The sequence below is a fragment of the Dromiciops gliroides genome, chromosome 1 (genome assembly GCF_019393635.1).
Source record: "Dromiciops gliroides isolate mDroGli1 chromosome 1, mDroGli1.pri, whole genome shotgun sequence".
Taxonomy (NCBI): Eukaryota; Metazoa; Chordata; class Mammalia; order Microbiotheria; family Microbiotheriidae; genus Dromiciops; species Dromiciops gliroides.
This window is the reverse complement of record NC_057861.1, coordinates 561,028,865-561,051,244: the sequence shown is the minus strand read 5'-3', so window position 1 is coordinate 561,051,244 and position 22,380 is coordinate 561,028,865. Positions and strand designations below refer to the sequence as shown.

The 22,380-nt window shown below is 38.3% G+C and overlaps 1 protein-coding gene across 1 annotated transcript in view; it reads left to right on the top strand.

Moving 5' to 3' along the window:
* Window positions 1-11,949, top strand: part of LOC122751770 (ribosomal RNA-processing protein 8-like) — a 108,711-nt gene extending 96,762 nt beyond the window's left edge. Inside the window, 3 exon segments of the mRNA XM_043998932.1 lie at window positions 10,986-11,201; window positions 11,203-11,837; window positions 11,840-11,949. Coding sequence (XP_043854867.1) covers window positions 10,986-11,201; window positions 11,203-11,837; window positions 11,840-11,949 — 961 coding nt within the window.
* Window positions 11,950-22,380: the final 10,431 nt, after the last annotated feature.

Below are 22,380 nucleotides of genomic sequence, written 5' to 3'. Positions count from 1 at the left end.
CCTTTTAAAAAAACAAATAATTATCATGCCCCCTTTTCATAAAACAATTTAGACAACCAATTTTCTTTACTTGTCTTTTAATAAGATAAAATTTAAAATGTATTACAGTTTTTATAACAATGAAATTTCAACTACCCAGTAAAGTTAACATAATAGAAACATATTTTTATTGATCAAATACCTTACATTTTCATATTAATAAAAAAATAACAAATGATGCTATTGTAATTTGTAACTTTTCACCCAGTAATTAAGATGAATATTTTGTCTTTATAACTATGTCATAAAACTTCACTTTACAAGAATGAAAACATTAAAAATGTTTATTGCTTAAAAAAATAGACCAGACAACTCTTTGACCCATTGCCAAAGCATTGTAAGTTTTTAAGCTATAGTTTTTTCAACTATCTGTGTGATGTTTAAAAATCTGTGATGTCTAAAAATCTAATATGTGGTCGCTTTAAATTGGAAACTCATAGCACCAATCTTTGGCCATTAAGTATTTATTCAAGTATATTAGCGGTTAGTAAAGAGAACACATGGAGAAAGAAAAGAGCCTAGCTGACTGCACCTCCTGCTCCTATTGGGACCTCCAACAGAAAGGCTGATCCCCGTTCTCTCAAGCAGAAGCACCCTGTGGGTCCGCCCAGGCATGGTCCCTACACACACACAGCTCCAAGCTAATTGGCTGGTCCATAGATTGGCATGACTTACAGGTAGTCTATGAATAGGCATAACTTCCAGGCACCAGGCAGTTTCCGGAGGCTGGTCACATGTTTTCTCCTCAGGGTGGAGGGAGCTACCCTAGTTCTCACAATGTCTTTCTCAGCAGGGGGTGACACTCTGATTCTCATATATCACGTAAAAGTCTATTAACCATTTTTGTTCAGATACATGAAATCTAACATTTCATGTTGTTCATAGCAAATGGGTTCATATCCACTTAGATTTATAGATAATTAGACATTTTAAATAAAATAAGACTAGTACTTCTGTATATTAGACAGTTGCTTAGTAAGTAGGTATTTTTTCTTTTATTTCATTTGCACAGCAGGTATTTTAAAATGAGAATATTGTAAAATGCTATTTTACAAATTTGTTATCCATAGCTTCAATTTTTTAATAGTCATTTTATCTTTCTGGCTGAGAATATGAATTTGAGGACCCTATCTTGATTTATTGAGATAATTAGGTTTTCAAATATATCCACTAAATACTCAAATTTCAGGAGGAAAATTTTGGTACAAAATGAATTTGCTTCATCATCATTATCACTAAGAAAAGTGGCAATTTATTTCAGTTAGTGCTAATACTCTTTGAAGTACTTTGGTGTTAGAAAGCCAGAGTGTTTTTCAATAATCTATTTTTTGCTCTTATAACATCGCACAATTTTACAAAGATCTTTCCTTTAGTGGGCTGTTTTAGTGGAATTGATTACTTTTTAACAACTTGAAAATGTCACATAACTTCTCACTCACAATTTCTCAATACAAAGAATTATGTGTAGAGCTTGCATTATGTCTAAATTGTATATGGAACACATTTTAAATTAGTGAACACATTTGACCTTATTTTATCCTGACATCAATTGAGTGTTGTCTTTGAAGAATTCAATACAGTTCTACTACCTCATATTGTTTTCATTTTTAAATCCTTCAATTAAATCAAATGTTTCTCTTGATAATAGTATTGCCATTAATGGACTTGCAAAGAAACAAAACTTCTTGAAGATCAATTTCAACCAGATAAAGAGCGTTTTCTATGAATATCTATTCATCAAATAGATATCTCTGACCACATATCTGCTGCTATATCCACAAAATGCAAAACAGGATATTTTGACTTCTCTATTAATTACAAAGGCCTTCAGACAAATAGGAAATTCTTCATTCAAAGTTACTTCTTATGTGATTTGCTAGGTATAACTCTGACCAGATTAATGGCACTGGTGTTTCTCTAATTGAATAAAGCTTTTTAGCAATTCTGTAAATAATCTTATATGATCCAATCAATCCTTTTGATGTCATAGAAATGGAATTTTAGAAAAAGTTTCTTTTTGTCTATTTTAATTCTCTACAAAGCAATTCTCATGTTGTACCATGTACAATTTCAAAATGTTATTTCAATTTATTAAATTGTATACTATGTCTATTAGCATTCACACAAAGTAACCCCCTCAATAATAGTACCTATGAATCAGAATGATAAATATTTCCTGATTTTATCCTTTTTTACTCTGTGTTTCTATGTTTTCAGTATGTAAAACTGTTCCTATTGTCTGCATGTACAACTTCAGCCACCCAGTAAAATTTTCTCTTAAAACTAGTTATGTTTGAAGGGATCATGAACAGATATTTCACTTAAAAATCAGAGACAAAATGCAACAATTATATTTAAGGTTCATTGTTGAAAATTTCTCAATTTTCTACAAAGACACACATGAAATGAAAAAGTACTAAAGCACAAACTATATGCCAAACACCATCTAAAACCACTATTTGATTTTTAAAGTTTGATAAGGTTACAGCTTTCTTGGAAACCTATCCTTACCAAAATGAATGATATTTAGAAATATAATAGATCTGATAATCTTTTTTTACAAAACTTGTTTCACTTTGACTTTACCTATTTCATGTTCAAAATGCAGTAAGCAATTTTATGACACAACTCATATGAGTCCGCTCAAATTTGACCTTGTTTCCATATAGTATATTAAACAACCATTGCACTATATTCCCTGTCTATTAGAGTGAATTTGGCATGTTAATCTTGCTTTTGTTGACTTTGAATTGAACTTTGATTTTATTGAAAAAAGGGGATCTATTTATGTGGGAATTGTACTGAAAATATCTAATAATTTTTGTCATTCTCTTACCCTTGATGAGTATCTTATTTTTCTCTCATAAGTATACACCTGACAGTCTAGAAAATTCTTACCTACAACATGTCCCATTTATATGGATATTGCATCTATTTGAAAATAATGCATGTTCGCTTGTTTCTATTAAGTTCTACCCATATATTATCAAATGCAATTTCTTTAACTCTCACATTAAGCCTGTAATTTCTTACCTTTTTGTTTGATTTATTACAGTCTTACATTGAGATTTTGAAGTCTTAAAATTTATTTTTTATTTGCAAATGCTTTTTCTTTATAAGCACAACTATAATATGATTTGATTAATGTAAAATAAAAAATTATTGTTCCTAGCAATGATGGTACCTTTAAGTGTGACAAATTACTCTTGTTTTATCTCTCATTGCTTTTTGGTTTGAATTTGAGTGTGTCAGATTATATCAGGGCAATTCCTGATTCCTTGAGCTAACTGCAGCATGATGAATTTTGGTTCACCCTTATAATTTAAATCTACTTCTTTGGAAATTGCATGTTTCCTTTTGAGTTATGTACCATTTTTCATTTTATAGTGAAGTTCAATCAATGCATATTCAGTATTACAATGATTTAATTTGACCTTTTACACAATTTTAAAAAATCTTTTGTTCTGTTAGAGGAGAATACAATTTTATTTCTGTAACTTTGATTCAATGCAAATAGCATTTAAGTAACGCCTACAGAATTTTTATGTTTTATGCTAGTAAAGCTATGAGTATCACTAAAATTCAAGTCCTCTCCTCAATTATATCTGCCCATTCATAGATAGGAAGCCCTGAATTAGCTCTATTCTCTTGTCTTTCTCCCCTCGTCTGTCTTTTCTTTTCTTTTTCTTTTCTTTCTTTCTTTTTTTTTTTTACTGCTAGGACCTTTTATTTACGTATCCTGATTTTTTATTTTGGCTTGATTGGGCTAGATTATTTCTTATCTCTCTTCTATGTCTGAGATTCTGAGTTGTGTGTGTGTGTCTGTGTATGTGTATATTTCATTGAATATTTCCCAAGGATATGTAAAGATTTTTCACAATCATTTTTATTTTTTAAATTTTTAAATTTTTAATCTGCAAGTTGGACCTAGGCCTTCTTCTCTACAGAAAGTTGGAACACTGCATTGACTTTGGCTACGCTGATTTCATATAGATTCTTTACCACCTCTTTGATCTGATGCTTGTTGGCCTTCACATCCATAATGAAGACGAGAGTATTGTTGTCCTCAGTCTTCTTCACAGCAGACTCAATGGTCAAGGAAGGGAAACTTAATAGTGGTGTAGTGATCAAACTTGTTTCTCTAAGGAATATTTTTCTGATGGTATTTGGGATGCCTTTGAAGTTTTAGTGTCTTGGCTTGCTGGAAGGTGGGGGATATTTGGATCTTCTTTTTTGTGGCTATGGACACCCTTCAACACTGACTTTTTGGCCTTCAAGGTCTTGGACATAGCTTCTGTCTTGGGGGAAAAACTACTTCCTTCTTCACCTTCAGTGCCGTCTTAAGGGAAAGGTTGGTGAATTTTTTCTTGATTGTGTTTGAGCTAGATGATCTCTGTTAAGCTAAAAACCAAATTATATTATTATACTCATGTTCATTATGATTCAACTGAACATATATTTTTTGATTAACTGCTATGTGTGAGGAATTGTGATAGACACTAGAAATACAACACCAAAAAACAAAACAGTTCTTGCCCTCCAAGAGTTTACAATCTGCTGGGGGATTAATCACATACACAGATAAGTAATAAAAATATAATGTGAAGAGGGAATTAAGCCACAGCCAAGAGTTGGAAGCAGGAAAGGCTTCCTGGAAAAGATGTAATCTGAGTTCAGTTGAGTCCTCATGATAAAGAATTCTGAGAAGTAGATATGAGCAATACATTGGAGTAATAAAGGATTACATGGGGAAATGCTTCGAGACCAGAGATGGAAGGTGGAGTTTGGAAAAAAGCTAGCTTCCTTTTGGGAAAAAAACTAGCTTGGTTGTAACATAAAGGGGAACAATATGAGAGGTGGGACAAATAGGTTGGAGCAGATTATGGCAAACTTTCAACTCCAAATGTTGGAGTTTGTTATTTAACTGAGGGCAATAAGGAGTCACAATAATTTTTTTTTTTGATAAGGGAATGGCAAGGTCAGACCTACACTTTAGGAAAATTACTTTGGCAGCTGTGTGGGGAATGGATTGGAGGGAGGAAGACTGGAAGCAGTGAGACCACTTAGGAGGCTAGAATTCCAGGTCTCAGGAACCATGAAGGGGATATTTTTGGGTAAGAGACCTTCTTGGTGTTGCTCAAATTGTGCCACTGACTACTTAGCAGATTAGAAAAGCTGCCTTGGGGCAGCTAGGTGGCATAATGGATAGAGCACTGGTCCTGGAGTCAGGAGTACCTGAGTTCAAATCCAGCCTCAGATACTTAACACTTACTAGCTGTGTGACCCTAGGCAAGTCACTTAACCCCAATTGCCTCACTAAAAAAAAAAGAAAAAAAAGAAAAAAAAAAGCTGCCTTGCTGCTCTTCTCCCAGGATGAGCCTCAATACTTCCATGAAGCCCAGGCTCAAGGAATCTGTGCAAGTAATTCCTATCCAGGGAAATCAAGAGCCATATCTTTGAGAAATCCAAATTATGTGTCAGAAGTGACCATGTAGTTTAACCAGTATTTGAACAAGCATTACTTCTACGATATCCTTAATAAATGGTCATCCAGTCTTTGCTTAAAAACTTCTCTCTGGTGTATGCAGCCAGGGTCCTAAGAATAGTAACAATGATAGCGATGGTATTAATTCCACACATCTATATAATTCTACATATATATAGTGTTAGCTAGATATTAACATATAGGTTCTAATTAGTGCAAAGATATCTATATCTAATTAATATCTATAGCAATATCCTGATAAATGAGAATAATGAATCCCATGAAGTGCTTAAAGGTATGTTAATTCATACTGTTCAAAACATGATAACTGTTTTTAGCCAACGAAAATAGGCAGTGTGAATTCAAATAATTAATGTAACCACTTAATGGGATTCAGTATTTTCACTAAATGGGATCTAGTGCACTAGTGCCCCCTTTTAGCCCAGACCTCAATTTCATTGCAGATATCCAATACATAGAGAGCTGCCTCAGAATATTGGTAGTTTTAGTGACTTATTTAGAATCATACAGCCAGCATGTGTCAGAGGTGTGACTTGAACCTGAGTAATCTTGACTCTAAAGCCAGCCCTCTGAGTTCTATGCTGCTATTGTTTTATAGTTAAATAAAATATTTTATATACATTATCTATTTCATCCTCACAACAAACCTGTGAGGAAGGTAATACAAATATTGCTAGTCCCATGGGATAACTGAGACAGTGAAAAATAATATGCTCAAAGTCATATGAAACATTAGAGTCTCCCTTCCCACCCTTAACTTTCTACAGTTCCCTGATGCTGAATGGCCTTCATTACCAGTTAGAAAAACTGCCAAATTTTCCTGTGAATATTAACATATGGAGGGTGAGAAAGGGCCCTGAAAGAATAAATGACAAACAAGATACCATTAAAGCAGTGCTCAAAATGTGGCTCACTCGGTTATTGATGACTCGACTCACACCTTTTAAATCACTGTGCTTTGCATGTCCCCTACAATGGTTTGTGAATCTCCTGCTTTCTTCTCCCTAAGGCTTGTCAGTGGTTTTCTGATCCTGCTGGGCAGAAGAACTGAGGGAGGGAATGTATATTAGTCAATTACCTAGCATAAATCCTTGAAAAATTGAAGGTATAAATCCCCTTACTAACATCTGTCCCCTAGAACAGAGCTACCCAGAAAGATCTTTTAAAAAAATGAAAAACATTTTTAGTTCTTTCCTGAGCCACCCATAATATATGTGTCCAAACAGTTCCTTGACTGTAAAGACAAATCCCACATGTGTCTTGAAACTGGTGTTATTTCTGAGTGTTTGAGGGTGGAAATTGAGGGTAGAAGGGTGGTTAAGTCTGAAGGTGAAAATTCAACTTTCATATGCTATGTTTATGCCCAGAATAGGACAAGTCAAAACTGGTCTGAACATAGAATTATTTTTTAACATGTACTTAGAGGACACAGGTAGGAAATTTTCTCCTTAAGTATTTGTACTAGTGCTTTTCCATGATATAAAACACAGTTTGAATGGGGGGGTAGGTTTTAATTTCTTTCTTTCTTCTTCTTTTTTTTTTTTTTTTTTTTTTTGCTGAGATAACAGCTCTGCCTGTAGCCATGTGGAAATGTGCTCTTTACTTCTGTAGAGGACACTATCAGCATTTTCAAGGCAAATCGGTTTTTATTGTCTTCTAAAGAATGGCTTATCAGGAAATTTTTTTTACAATACGAATTTTAAATATGATTACCCTGAGATGACTTTTTCTACAGCTAGTGGAGAAGACACAGTTTATAGTTGCAGCAAATATAATAAGATTGCCTACTTTCAGCCACCAAAGCTGTTGTGCTTGTCCTCTGCATAAAGGGTAAGAGCTTATTAGACAAAACATCTAGCTCTGCTTTCTTCTTTAGGGCAGCATAAAAACAAAGCTAGTAAGGGATGTGAATACCATCTATTTGTCCTCTTAGAAAATGAATGTATTACTTGTGTTGACAAGGAGTTACTTATTTTTTGAGGGTTAACTCATGTGCTCCCATCTAACAGGGGAAAAGCCTTTTCTATTCAAAGTGAATAATCTAAATACTTTTTCTGTTGAGAAAAATGAAATGATTTCAATGAAAGTGGGTAACTTGGACTATTTCCAAGTATCACATAGCTGGAAGAGACTCTAGCGGTCATCTGGTGCCACCTTCACATTTTATAGATGAGGAAAACTGAGGTCTAAAGAGGTTGCAACTTGTTCAAGGTCACAGAAGTCAGAGGCAGAGCCAGGATTTTCACCCAGGTCATCTGACTTCATATATACCACTCTTCCCTCCCTACCCCCAGACATGCAATTGATTCATCCATCCATCCATCCATCCATCCATCCATCCATCCATCCATCCATCCATCCATCCATCCATCCATCCATCCATCCATTCATTTATCTATTAATTTATGCATTCATTTAGTTATTTATATATCTGTCTACTTATTTATTTATTCATCCATTCATTAATCTATCTATTCACTTATTTATTGATTTATTCATTTATTTATCTATTCACTCATTCATTCATTTATCTATTTATCCATCCATCCATTTATTCATTCATTAATTCTTTATTTATTTATTCACTCATTCATTTATTTGTGTTTAAAGTTTATTTATTTAAAGTTTTGAGTTTCAAATTCTATCCTCCCTCTTTCCCTTCCCCTCCTCCCCTCTTCCTTTCCCTTCAATTTTGCTGGGTAGGTGATTCTTGGTTGTAACCCTAACTCCTCTACCTTTTGGTATATCATATTCCAAGCCCTTTTGTTCTTTACTGTGGAAGCTGCCAAATGCTGTGTAATCTTGATTGTAGCTTTATGATACTTGAAGTGTTTTGGGTAGTCCAATAATTCTTATATAATCTCTCATGGATCTATTTTCTAGCTCAGTTGTTTTTCCAATAAGAAATTTCACATTTTCTTCATCTTCTTCTTCTTCTTTTGCTTTTTGAATTTTGTTTTATTGTATCTTGATGTCTCATAGAGTCATTAGTTTCCACTGGTTCTATTCCAATTTTTTTTTTTGTGGGGCAATGGGGGTTAAGTGACTTGCCCGGGGTCACACAGCTAGTAAGTGCCAAGTGTCTGAGGCCAGATTTGAACTCTGGTACTCCTGAATCCAGGGCCCATGCTTTATCCACTGTGCCACCTAGCTGCCTATTCTAATTTTTAAGGAATTATTTTCTTCAGTGGCCCTTTGTACTTCCTTTTCCATTTGGCTAATTCTGTTTTTTAGTGAGTTGTTTTCTTCAATCAATTTTTGTAAATCTTTTCACATGCTATTGATTCTTTTCTCATGATTGTCTTACATTACTCTTATTTCTTTTCCAAGTTTTTCTTCTACTTCTCTAATTTGCTTTTTAAAATCCTTTTTAATCTCTTCCAGGAATTCTTTTGGGGCTTGAGACAAAATTACATTTTTTCTTTGAAGCTTCACCTGTATCAATTTTGGCACTATTATCCTCCTCTAAGTTTATGCCTTTATGTTAGTAACTTTCTATCATCAAGCTTTCTTTTGTTTTCTTGCTCATTTTCATGCCTTTTTTATTTGTGTGTGTGTGTGTGTGTGTGTGTGTGTGTGTGAGAGAGTGTGAGAGAGAGAGAGAGAGAGAGAGAGAGAGAGAGAGAGAGAAGAGAGAAGAGAGAAGAGAGAGTCTTGGTTGAGGGTTGGGGCCCCCTGCCACTGGATTGTTATGGAAAAAGAGTCTCCCTGCCAGTAGGCCCCAGGTATAAGATCTCACTATAGACACTCAGGGTAGGACTTCATTACTGGTCAACAGTGAGGTCAAGGCCTCCTTGGTGGCTCATGTTGGGGGTGGGGTTTTGGTATGGGGCCTTGCTATGCTGGCCCAGACCACTCATTTGCCTTGGGGGGGGGGCACTGTTTTGCAGGAGGGTGGGCCTCACAGGTGGACTGCCCCTGAAGTTACTGTAACTCCTGCTGCTGTTGCCACCCCAACTGTGCACCACCATTGCTGTTGCCACAGCCACTGCAGCCATTGAACCTCACTCTCCTCCCATCCAGGTAAAAGAGACTTTTCCTGCCAGGCTGGTAAGCTGCTTCCCTGCTCCTGAAACAATTCAGAGGCGGGTAGCTAGTTGTTTAGAGGGGAAATTTGGGAGTGATTCAGAGGATTCCTTCTTCACTCTGCCATCTTGGCACTGGAAAAAGATATTTACCACACTTAAGAAGAGGGCTGAAAACAATTATTTCTTCCTTCTTGCTTCATAGTGAATAGACATCTCTAACTGAAGAATCAAAATGTTCAGGACTTGGGTCAGGGAGACAGTGTCAAACAGGATTTGGGGTTTCACATTTCCAGTGTCTGGGGACACTGTTTTTCTACACTCACCTTCAGATATTTGAGCAACTTCCCCTACCCTCTCAGCCCCCTAGCACTAGGAAAGAGTAGACTAGTGCTCTTTACTCTCACATTGTCTACTGCCATCTCAAATTTTTCTTTACTCATCCCTTAGTTTTTCTTTTTGTTCCCCTCCTCTTCTACTTACTTTTCTTCCTATTTTTTCTACCTATTTCTTCCTGTGAAATTATTCACTCTTTTAAAAGTTCTGTATTCTGTATTGAATCTTATGCTTATCTGAAAGAAACTTCCCTGTTTACATTCAACTGTAATATTCCTCTTTTCACTTTGCCTTTAAAGTCAGTTTATAAGTCTCTTTTGAAAACCAGTCTTTGTATTTATAGCTACATCTCACTTTGGACCAACAATAATGACAATACACATTTATAAAACACAATAAGGTTAACACATATGACTCTTTGCTCACAACTGTCCTTTGCCATTGGTAGTGATAATAAAAAGTTTCCTTTTACAGATGAGTTAACTGAGGATCAGACAGGTTTAAGAGAGTTTCCTGCTGTCATCAAGTTTCAGAGCAGGGATTTGAATCTGTTGCCTGATTTTAAGTCTGGAAGTGCCCCCTCCACAACCATACCTTCCTAAAAATAGTATTTAAATTCCTCAACCAACCAAGTATTTAAGCATCTATGTGTTGGGTGTTCTGCTAGGTGTTAGGGATGCAAGTATCATGAATGAAATAGACTCTGCCTCTGTCTCCCTTTGTTCGTTTATTCTTTCTCCATTTTTTCCGGCTTAGCCTTAGTTCTTTGTCATTCCCATCTTCTACTGGGCCCAGGGAGGTCCTTCTGAGGCTTGCATCATTCTGGGGAAACACAGGGGCCAGATCACTATTCTCTGGGGCTCCAGAGCCTTTGCTCTCTTCCTTTTTAGTTTTTACTCACTGGACCTGAGTTTTCTTCTATAAGTGGAGCCTGTTTGGGGGCCTTCTTCTTCTTTTTTCTTTTTGGCCCAAGGTCAGAATCCGAGTTGGAGCCATTGCCCCCTTGGCTAGGGAGCTGGCAAGGCAGTGCCTCAGCCTGTAGTGCCTGTAATGTAGCTTGGAGACGCTGACGGCTGAAGCCCTTGGCGCGGGGCACCTGCCCGACCTGAGCGAGCGGGAGCTGGGCCCGGGGGCTCCTCGGCCCACTCGGGCTCTTCGAACGTGGCGGGGTGGGGCAGGACCACGTGCGCTGTCGCCGCCAGCCAGGGACCAGCCAGGCTGAAGAATAAGTTTCTGCCCCCTAAGCCACAGAGTGTTGCAACTCCTGAGGAGGAAATCTCCCCTGCGCTTACAGGGGTGTGAGGCAGAGATGGAAGCAGAGGAACCAGGTGTATATCTGGACCGGGGTGGGATTCTTCCTGCAAAGATGAAGCAGCATCTTGAGGGAGCGTGTTTCGGCTTCATCAATGAGCAGCTTTTTTCTGTGACCAGCAGTGCTGCAAGCCACATCTTCCAAGAAGACCCTGAAGCCTTTGAGCTCTGTCATTGTGGCTTTCAGAACCAAATAAAGCAATGGCCCTTGAAGCCTGTGGACCTAATTGTGAAACACTTGAAACAGTGTCCAGCATCCCTGGTTGTGGCAGATTTTGGTTGTAGGGACTGTCGCCTTGCCTCTAGCGTCAGGAACACTGTTCACTGCTTTGACCTGGCTGCACTTGACCCCCATGTCACAATCTGTGACATGGCCCAGGTGCCCCTCAAGGATGAGTCTATGGACGTTGCTGTTTTCTGCCGTTCATTGATGGGAACAAACCTGAGTGACTTCCTGAAGGAGGCAAACCGATTGCTGAAACCAGGAGGCCTGTTGAAAGTGGCAGAGGTAGCCAGCCGGTTTGTGGATATGAGGAGTTTTTTGGGAGCCTTAGCCCAGCTGGGCTTCAAGCTTGTCTCCAAGGATCTGACCAACAGCTACTTCTACCTGTTAGACTTCCACAGATAGGACCTCCCAAGGCTCAGGGTCCCCTTCAAGGCCTGACTTTGAAGCCATGTCTGTACAAGCGCCGAAGACCCAGTCTGACTCCTTTCTGCTTCCATCCTGCCTGAGGCATCATGACTCAACTACCACTATGGCCCAACCATGAAGGATCCTTGACAGTGCAGAAGCTTGTGCAGGGGAGCATTGTGATAGGACATTGACCAGGGCAGCAGGTGAGCACTCCATGCAAAGGCTGAGGTGACTTGTATGGAAGGACCTTAGCAACAGGGTGGAGAGATCTAAGAGGGAATCCATAGATGTGAGATGTGGGTTCAAGCCCTGACTGGGGCCCTGGCGACCTATAAGATCAATAAACTTCATCTCTCCTCATAAATGCAATAAGAAATGGGAGTTAGGTGAGATCTGAGAGCCAGCCTGCTCTAAACTCTAAGAGTGGAGATGGGGAAGATGCATGCCAGCCTTTGTCCAGCTTTCCATGTCTCATTGAAGAAATAAAGTTGTGGTGTTTGAAAAAAAAAAAAAGAAATAGACTACTTGTAATGAGCTCACATCCTAATTGGAGAGTGGGGGTAGAGAGAAAGTACAGATAAACAATATACAGAATAAACATAAAGTTAATTCACTTATATGTATACACATACACATTAAATAGAAGTTAGCTTGAGAGGGTGGGCACTAGTTTTGGGGGATAACAGGGAAAACTTCATGCAGAAAATACTACTAGAATTGCATCTTATAGCAAGAGAGGGATTCCATGGGGCAGAGGTAAGAAGTTCATTCCAGGCTTCGAGGATGGCATGAAGACAAGAGAGGGAGTGTTGTTTGTGAGGAACAGAGAAAAGGCCTACTTGGCTCAATTACAGACTGCATAAGGAAAAGTAGTATTCAAGGGTAGAGATATAGGTTGGAGCTAGGTTTTGTAGGGCTTTAAAGGCTAAGAAGAAGCATTTACATTTTATTGTTGAGACAATAGGAAGCTACTGGAGTTTGTTGGGAAGGTTGGGTAGAGGAGTTGTATATTTTTTAAAATTTTAATTCATTATTTATTAGAGGAGTCACAACTGAAAGAAAGTTACTTTGACAGCAGTGTCTTAAATGGATTGAAGAGGGAGGGAGACCAATTAGGAAGTTATGGTGATAACATAGGTGAGAGGTGATGAGGATGGTAACTGTGTGAGCAGAGAGAAGGGACCAGGTAGGAAAGATGTGGAGATGAAATAACAAAATTTAGAAACTGACTAGATATATGAGGTGTAAGGGCTAAAATTCTAGCTATACTGTCTAAAATATCTAATGAGTGGTTGCCAATAAATTATAAGCTTTAGCAAGAGTTAGACTTTTAAGCATTTATTAAGGAGAATAAGAATATGGTAAAGAGAGAAAGGCCTAGATTCATCTATCTATTGAAGGGAGCATTTCTAGCTCCCTTCTCCACCAGAGTCCTCAGGAAAGAGAGCAAGTCAGAGTGCCAGCCTCCCCTTTTCTTCCTCCCACAAGCAAATGTCACTTCCTGACGGCAAAGAAAAGACGCATGGTCTTGCCCTCAGAGACCTTCTCCTCATGGTGGAGCTTTCCTACAGTAAGTCTCCAGCAGGTGGAGTCATTCCAATCGTTACAGAGGTAAGGGAGTGTGAGGAGTCCAGGATAATGCTGAGATTAAGAACTGTAAGTATGGTCAAGAGTCAATTAATAAACATTTATTAAACACCTACTATATGCCAGGCACTGTGCTAATTGCTGGGGATTACAAAGAAAGGCAAAAGACAGTTCTTCCTCTCAGGGGGATAGTATTACAATGGTAATGTCTTCAGCAGAAACAGAGAAGTGTAGAACCATAAGCACATACTTTATTTACCAGTTATGGGTCTGAATAACTATGGGATTTTAATTAATTAATTAATTAATTGCAGGGCAATGAGGGTTAAGTGACTTGCCCAGGATCACACAGCTAGTGTCAAGTGTCTGAAGCAGGATTTGTACTCAGGTCCTCCTGAATCCATGGTCATGCTTTATCTACTGCAGCACCTAGCTGCCCCAACTATGGGATTTAAAAAAAAAATCAAATTGGTCCTCAAAGGGTAAAGATTTGCCTTACTTCCATTAGACAAATAATTATTTGGTACTATCCAAAATAATATATCTCTGATTCTGAAGGTAATAGCAAAAGAGGCATGCCAGAAATATTTTTGAATAATGGCAGTATCATTTCAATGTCATGCCCTTCAACCTGAAAGAGAACAATACTTATTTGGATCATTTATTTGGAGCAGGTAGACCTGAGAGGTCATTAAATTCAACCTCCTTGTTTTATACATGAGGAAACTGAGGTCCAAAGAGGTGGTGGATCTGAAATTCGAAGTCAGGTTGTCCATCTCTAAGTCTAGCACCACAACAGATATAAAAATAATGGTAATTGGTTAAAATACTAGTTTCATTACAACTTGGGAGAGAAGTACTTTAGTGTATTTAAAAAATAGAAAAAATTACTTAAAATATTTTTTATAAATATTCTTGTATCTGTTTTGTAGTTAGAGAACTGGGAACCCAGGAGGGCTAATTTACTCATTTAATTCTAATAGTAAGGTAATGGAGTAGCCAAGAATATGTCCGTATGCACTGATTGCATTGTCTTGTTGTACCCTACACTGATAGAGCAACAAAGCTATTACATGCTTCCCACCCCTAATTGTCACCTCTAGTTCTTCTAAATTTAATAGTAAAGTGTGAATGGAAACATTGGCTTTATCTGTTGTACAGTTAGAGAATAATGGGATGAAAAAGAGAGTTTTATAGGAAAAGACTTTTAAAGTCTTTAATAACCAAAGTACAGAAAAAAAAAGATGAAAGGAACTAGCCTATAATTATTCTGCCAGGTCATCAGCTATATGCAGGTAATTTTAGAAAGTTCTTAGAACAGTTATTTTTAAAGCACATATTATGTGGAATCAAGGTGATGATTTTTATAAGGTTTCCAAGGCATGATTACTTCAGTATAGCCAATTCATCACAAAGGGGTGGGGCAAAGAATAGATTACTTCTCTGCCTTGAAGTCCTTTAGTATATTGGCAATAATAGCTAAGTGGAACAGACTTGGTTGACATTTTACTGCCAATTTGACAAGTCACCTCCCTTTCCATTTTCATTTATGGAAGATAGAACTAGAATTATACACCACCATGATAAAATATGATATTTAGTAAGTGCCTAGTGTGCTTTGCACATGGGAAATACAAAGTTTGGACAAGACATAGTTCCTTCCTGTGCGTAGGAAGCTTAGAGTTTGTTAGCAGTCCCTCTAAAATACCCTCTATATCACCTATATTATTTGAAGTGTATGGGGCTCCCTTCATACGTGGGCCTCAAAGAAACTAATCCAGGTTCAAGATTCTTTGTGGACCAGAATCCACTGAAAAACATATCTCAGAATCCCCTACTGCTGTCTTTCTTTCTTTTTTTTCTTTTTTTTTTTTTGCGGGCCAATGGGGATTAAGTGACTTGCCCAGGGTCACACAGCTAGTAAGTGTCAAGTGTCTGAGGCCGGATTTGAACTCAGGTCCTCCTGAATCCAAGGCCGGTGCTTTATCCACTGCACCACCTAGCTGCCCCTGCTGTCTTTATTTCTTAAAAGACACATTAAGTCAAAATAAAGGACATTTAGGCAAGCACCATGTCAAATTAAGTTAAAAGAAAAAGATTCTACCTCATGAAGTCATGTATCCAAATTGTGGGAAGGGCACCCAGAGAAAACATGTATGATCAGAGAATGCACATTGAAGGAATACATGAAGAATATATACATCACCAAGGCATATGTAGAGGGCACAAACTGAGGGACATATATGGCAAGTGGGCACACATGGCCAGTGGCCCATATCTCAGACACTTTAGGGTTATAGATGTTCTCTGGTGATATTGCTGTGCTGCTCTCTGGTCCTTTCTACTTGGTGTCACCTTCGTGCTCCCTAGTGGGAGTTACGTTGTCTTTGCTTAGTGTATTGTGTTATCTCTGATGATTGCTGAGCTTTTTTCCACTGGATTTCATCTGTCGGTCTACAGCTAGCTATTCAGCATTTTCAGGGCCATCTGCTGCTTTTTTCTACCATCTTCTTGGGACACAATGACTAGGAAGCTTCTACTGGACACAGATGGCTAAAGCTCCTTTATTGCCAATCTTAGGACTGTGAACCACAGTGTCAGGCAACAAAGAAAAGTCAGCAAAAGTCTTAGGCTAAAACTATTTCTTTGTCTGCTTTTCCCCCCAGCTCCTAAACTAAGTCCCTAGCCCTAGCTACTCTCTGACATAGGATTAGAAAACTTTTAACTATCACCAAATTTTTGATTGTAAGTCTGTTTTTCTCAACAAAATGTCATATGAGTAATGAGGCTCTTGTTACATCCCATATTACCATGCAAATGAACATGTATTTCCCAAGTACCTACTATGTGCAAGGCACTGAGTTAAGCCTGAGGATACACAGCAAAAAACAATCCCTGCTCCCAAGGAGCTCATAATGGAAGAGACAAAATGCAAATAACTATGTACAAACATTACCTATAAGGGACAGCTAGGTGGCGCAGTGGATAAAGTTCCTGCCCTGGATTTAGGAGGACCTGGGTTCAAATTCAACCTCAGACACTTGTCACTTATTAGCTGTGTGACCCTGGGCAAGTCACTTTACCCTCATTGCCCTGCCCTCCCCGCCCCAAATCAAACATTACCTGTATACATATATACACATATGCACATTTGATGGAGGAGGCAAAAAGGGGTTAACAGATAAACTGAGTCTTGAGTCCTGATCAATAATACCTAAAAGGGTTAACAGAAAAACTTAGGTTTGTGTTCTTACAGTAACCAAGAGAGTTCAAGTCCCTATCAATCCTCACCATCAACAGAGATAGTAACTGGGGAATGTTAACCATTAACCATTAATAGCCATTAATTTTCCTAGATGATAGGACACCTAGAAACTAGATCTTTTTTTTTTTTTTAGTGAGGCAATTGGGGTTAAGTGACTTGCCCAGGGTCACACAGCTAGTGAGTCTTAAGTGTCTGAGGCTGGATTTGAACTGAGGTACTCCTGACTCCAGGGCCGATGCTTTATCCACTGCGCCATCTAGCTGCCCCTTAGAAACTAGATCTTAAGTAAAGAGATACCATAAACACGGGGCCCTCTGGGTCTGACAAGTTTAAGCATGTCTTTAGGAACATGCTCAGAGAAGGCCAAATGTGTCCTTAGGTTCACCTTATGACAGGTAAACCCCTAAAACACACCTCTGGGGAAAAAGGTACCCACCTCAGGGGTTGTCTTAGGACTCCAGGAAGTCCAAATTAGGATAAAAACTTCTGTGAACCTCCCACAAGGAGGAGATTAAGATAATGAGGAGATAACCTACTTTTTCTCACTATAAATATAACTATTCTTCTTCCACCTATTTGAGACACCTTTCTCCTTTGGGTGCTCTCCCTGTGGTCACTCACAGTATTGCAATAAAACTTTGGAAATTGAGTCGCCGAGTCTTGTAATTCTTTGGGACACCTCACGATCAATCCGATCAATTAAACCTACCTCCTACATCACATCCATACACTGGATAAATGGAAGATAATCTTGGAGGAAAGGTACTAGGATTTTGCAGGACTGGGACAAGGTTCCTATAGAAGGTGAGACTTTAGCTGAGACTTGAAGGAAGCCAGGAAGCACAGAAAGGAAAGAGCTAGGGGGGCAGCTAGGTGGCACAGTGGATAGAGCACCAGCCCTGGATTCAGGAGGACCTGAGTTCAAATCCAGCCTCAGGCACTTGACACTTATTAGCTGTGTGACTCTGGGCAAGTCACTTACCCCTCATTGCCCCACAAAAAAACCAAAAAAACCAAACCAAAAAAAGGAGAGAGCTCCTAACATAGAGCTCAGACAGTAAAAATATTCAGAATTAGGAGATTGTGTGTGAGGAACAGAAAGGAGGCCAGTATCACTGGATTGCTAAGGCTAGGAAAACCTGGGGGGACTATGATTTAGTTTTTGTTTTTTTAAAATTTCTGCCCATGCCTACCTGCCAGCAACAAAATTGCTTATTATTGTTTAGCACAGTGGACATCACAACAGTACTTCATATACTGAGGGTAAACCTTAGATTCCCTCCAAATTAGTTTCTTATTTGCATTTTGTATATTTTAATTGACTAGAGTCTTAGGGAGCAGGAATCACATTGGCTTTTTGTTTTATGGGGAACCCTACATAACACTTCCACTAACAAAATGAAATCAAATAAGATGATTATTCCTATGTGAGAACCAGGGGCCCCGCCCCCTGCTGAGAAAGCATCTGACCTTTCTGAGGTTTCTAAGGTTGAATTGGCATCCTGGAAGTTGCTTCTCTATTCATGGACTGCCTTTTAGTCATGTCAGTCAATGGACTTGAACGCTACCAGCCAATTAGCTCGGAGCTGTGTGTGGGGACCACCCCTCTTCCTGTTCCACAGGGAGCTTCTGGTTGAACTGAATGGGACTCTTCCTCTTTGGAAGCATGAGCAGTTAGATCTGAGCTAGGGTTTTTCCATTCTTTCAGAGACATGTGCTCTCTCTTTCTCTTTACTAACTTTTAATATACTTTAACAAATGCTTAAAAGACTAAACTGTTATAAGTAAATCCTAACTAGTATCCCCCCCCCACAGTGGAGGGGGGGGCAGGTAAGGTAATTTAGTTCTACTCGTCACACCTAATAAGGACTTTTTACCTAAAACATTTAGAAAGGCAAACACACATACATGTATATATACTTTGTGAAAATGGATACATTTATTTACTTGAGTCTACTCCCCCACCCCCTACCTCTACCCCCCAATTATCCAGGTGACTGGAACAACTATATAAGGGCTGACTTCATTGTCTAACACACCAACAATCATTTGGGTGACTGAGAGTAAACACAGCTGGACATGCAGGTGCAGGTTATCAGTAACTCTAAAGCCATCAAAGACTTATCTGACTGCAGGGTATGTGACTATGGATATGGACCTTATTTTCAGCTATTCCCCAACTTTGGAATAATCAATTTTCTTTTTGAAGAGATCTCAAGACCTTAAACTGAACTGCCTCTCTCCAAGAATGCTTTCTGATTTGTGTATCAAAGGCTATATCCTCTACCCCTGGACTTCCTCTCACACTCCCTCTTCCCTTTGGGAGTGGGCCTTTCTAAGCCCACCTTTTCTTCAAATTCCTTACCTGTGTTTGTTTAAACTATATATAAACCCTTGCAATCAATTGCATGCTGTTCTTTTTGGCAGTAGGCTGAATAGCACTCATGGTCAAGCTAGTTTTTCTTCCTTGCTTGATAAAACCTTTCTTGTAATTTGTACAGGCATTGCCTTTCTCTGGTTTCCTTCCTTTTTAGGAAGAAGGGAATTTTTTTTTGGCAGGGCAATGAGGATTAAATGACTTGCCCTGGGTCACACAGCTAGTAAGTGTCAAGTGTTTGAGGCCAGATTTGAATTCAGGTCCTGAATCCAGGGCCGGTGCTTTTATCCACTGTGCCACATAGCTGCCCCAAGAAGGGAATTTAAATCTAAAAAACTGGCCCTTGCATTCTCTGGAAAACTGGCCTTAGCATTCTCCAGTCTTTCCCTTTGGTGGGGACTAGCTGCTTCCACAATGAGAGGGCAGGGTATGTATCTACTATCATTTTCATGTATAATTTCCACACACTATACTCCCTTTCCCCCTGCCTAGAACCTTTTCTTTGTTTTTTAAAAGCAATTCTAAAGTGTTTAGGAATTTTTCTTTCTTGCTTGTTTCTGTGTTTATAGGCAGGCAGGTGATAGTAAATTAGGCATATCAAAGGATATAACACTCATAATCACCTCATCTAATTGGCTTAAGGGGTTGCTGGCATGCTTTCCTCCAAGTCTCTCAGTCACTGGGTTGTTTCTCCTCTGAGAGTACATCTGCCAATTAGTTATGAGGCTTTCTTAGATAAATGAGCTGCTTTAGATGCACTGTGAATCATATTTGAAATTAATTTCATTTAAAAATGGCTTTTTAAAGTCCTGAAAACATGCTAACTAAATAAGAAATGCTGAATGTTTGAGTAAGCAAGAGTAAACTCAGTGCTAAATGTATGAGCTGGGCTTGATGAAAGAATAATTTCTATCATCAGACTGAGTGTTCCTGTATTGGCAAACAAGGTTTTTCTAGAAAAAATAAAGACTAGCCTATGGGAAAGGCTCTCAGCATAATTTTTTAAAAAAAGCAAAAAAACACTTGAATATATAATCACAATACTTATAAATTAATATTTGAGTATCCTCTCTCCCCATTCCCTTCAAAATGCATACTCTAGTGGCAAGACCACTCTAAGTTACATTGTATTTCAAAACCATGGAAAGAACATTTGGTTAAAACTCATGGTGCCTGACATATAGTAGGCACTTAATCAATGTTTATTGATTGACTCAGGAGCCATAGATTCTCATAATAGCCCTGCCACTAACTATTGCTGTGTTTGTTCTTAGGCAAGTCAGTGAACTTCTCTGGGCCTCAATTTCTTCAATGGTCAAAAGAGGATAATTATTCTGCTTATGTATCCTACAGGGTATGGGAGAGGAACAAATGCCTTTTTGCAAAGCATTGTTTAAGCACTTATGTACCAAAGCACTAAATCTACAAACTGTGTTAGGTACTAAGAATAAAACACACACAAAAAAAGAGTTCCTCTAGTTAATGAACTTCAATATTACTAGGGGAATATTGCACATGTAGGCTGTCACAGATATTGCAGTAGCAATAACTTCCTTGCTCATTTTTCTGATTTCTGCATCCTGCAAGAAAAGTAGACTGCCAATTAATCATATTGGAAGTGTCATATATAAATAGGCCACCTGGTGGTGCTACTCACTTGTGAGTAGCACAGGCATTCTCCAAAGCTACAGAAATCCCCACTGGTCACCAGAGGGCGCTCAGATTATACACCCTTTCCAAACACCTCTTTCTACAGGGTTCATGGTGTGGGCATGATCAAATTCAAAACTGGTCTAGGGCAGGGCTTCTTCTTCTTCTTCTTCTTTTGTAGGAAATTTATTTTTTTATTTAAAAATTGTAAATAGTATTTTATTTTTTCCTAATTACATATAAAGATGGTTTTTAACATTCATTTTTGGTAATATTGTGAATTCCAATTTTATCTCCTTCCCTTCCCTCCCCCTTCCCCAAGACAGCAAGCAATCTGATATGGGTTATATAGTACAATCATGTTAAACATGTTCCCACATTAGTCATGTTGTGAAAGAATAAGAACAAAAGGGGAAAACCATGAGAAAGAAAAAAAAACAACAAAAAAGTGAAATTAGTGTGCCTCAATTTGTTTTCAGACTCCATAGTTTTTTCTCTGGATGTGGAAAGCATTTTTGGGGCAGCTAGGCGGCACAGTGGATAAAGCACTGGCCCTGGAGTTAGGAGGACCTGAGTTCAAACCTGGCCTCAGACACTTAACACTTACTAGCTGTGTGACCCTAGGCAAGTCACTTAACCCCAATCACCTCACCAAAAAAAAAAAAAAAAAGGAAAGCATTTTCCATCATGAGTCTTTTGGAATTGTCTTGGATCATTGTATTGCTGGGAAGAGCTAAGTCAATCATAGCTGATCATGGCACAATGTTACTGTGACTGTGTATAGTGTTCTCCTAGTTTACTTAGCATCAGTTCATATAAGTCCAGGTTTTTCTGAAGGCATCCTTCTTGTCATTTCTTATAGCACAATAGTATTCCATTGCATTCATATGTCACAATTTGTTCAGCCATTGATGGGCATCCCCTAAAATTTTCAATTCTTTGACATCACAAAAAGAGCTGATATAAATATTTTTGTACATGTGGATCATTTTCCTTTATAATCTCTCTGGGTCTGGGTCTACAGACCTAGTAGTGTTATTGCTGGGTAAAAGAGTATGCACAGTTTTATAGCCCTTTGGTCATAGTTCCAAATTGCTCTCCAGAATGGTTGGATTAGTTCACAACTAATGCATTAGTGTTTCCATTTTCCCACATCTTCTCCAACATTTATCATTTTCCTTTTTTGTCATAATAGGCAATCTGATAGGTGTGATGTGGTACCTCAGACTTGTTTTAATTTGCATTTCTCTATGATATTGAAATACAGAAAAAAATTAAAAACAAGTTCATGGACCCAAGATTAAAAATCTTTAGGCTAGGGATATCAAAGCAAGGAAATGGAAAGCGCTCTTAAATATGAGAATTATAGTTGATTAGGCTCTAAGCCTCTCACCTCATGATTGGGGAACCTGCTTTTGATGGGCTAACCTCATTCATAAGACTTGTCTTTTTAGTAACCACATCAGTTATTAGAATATAGTAAGTGAATAATTATAAGAGAGATGACAAAGAGCAAAACTGTAAAACAAACAAAAAACGACTTTGCCCCAATGTCTTCCTTCCAAACTTTCTACCAGCTAGTAGATGGGGAAAAGAACACTAAAAGGGACTATGTTCCAGGGAAATAACCAGGATCATATATGCAAACAA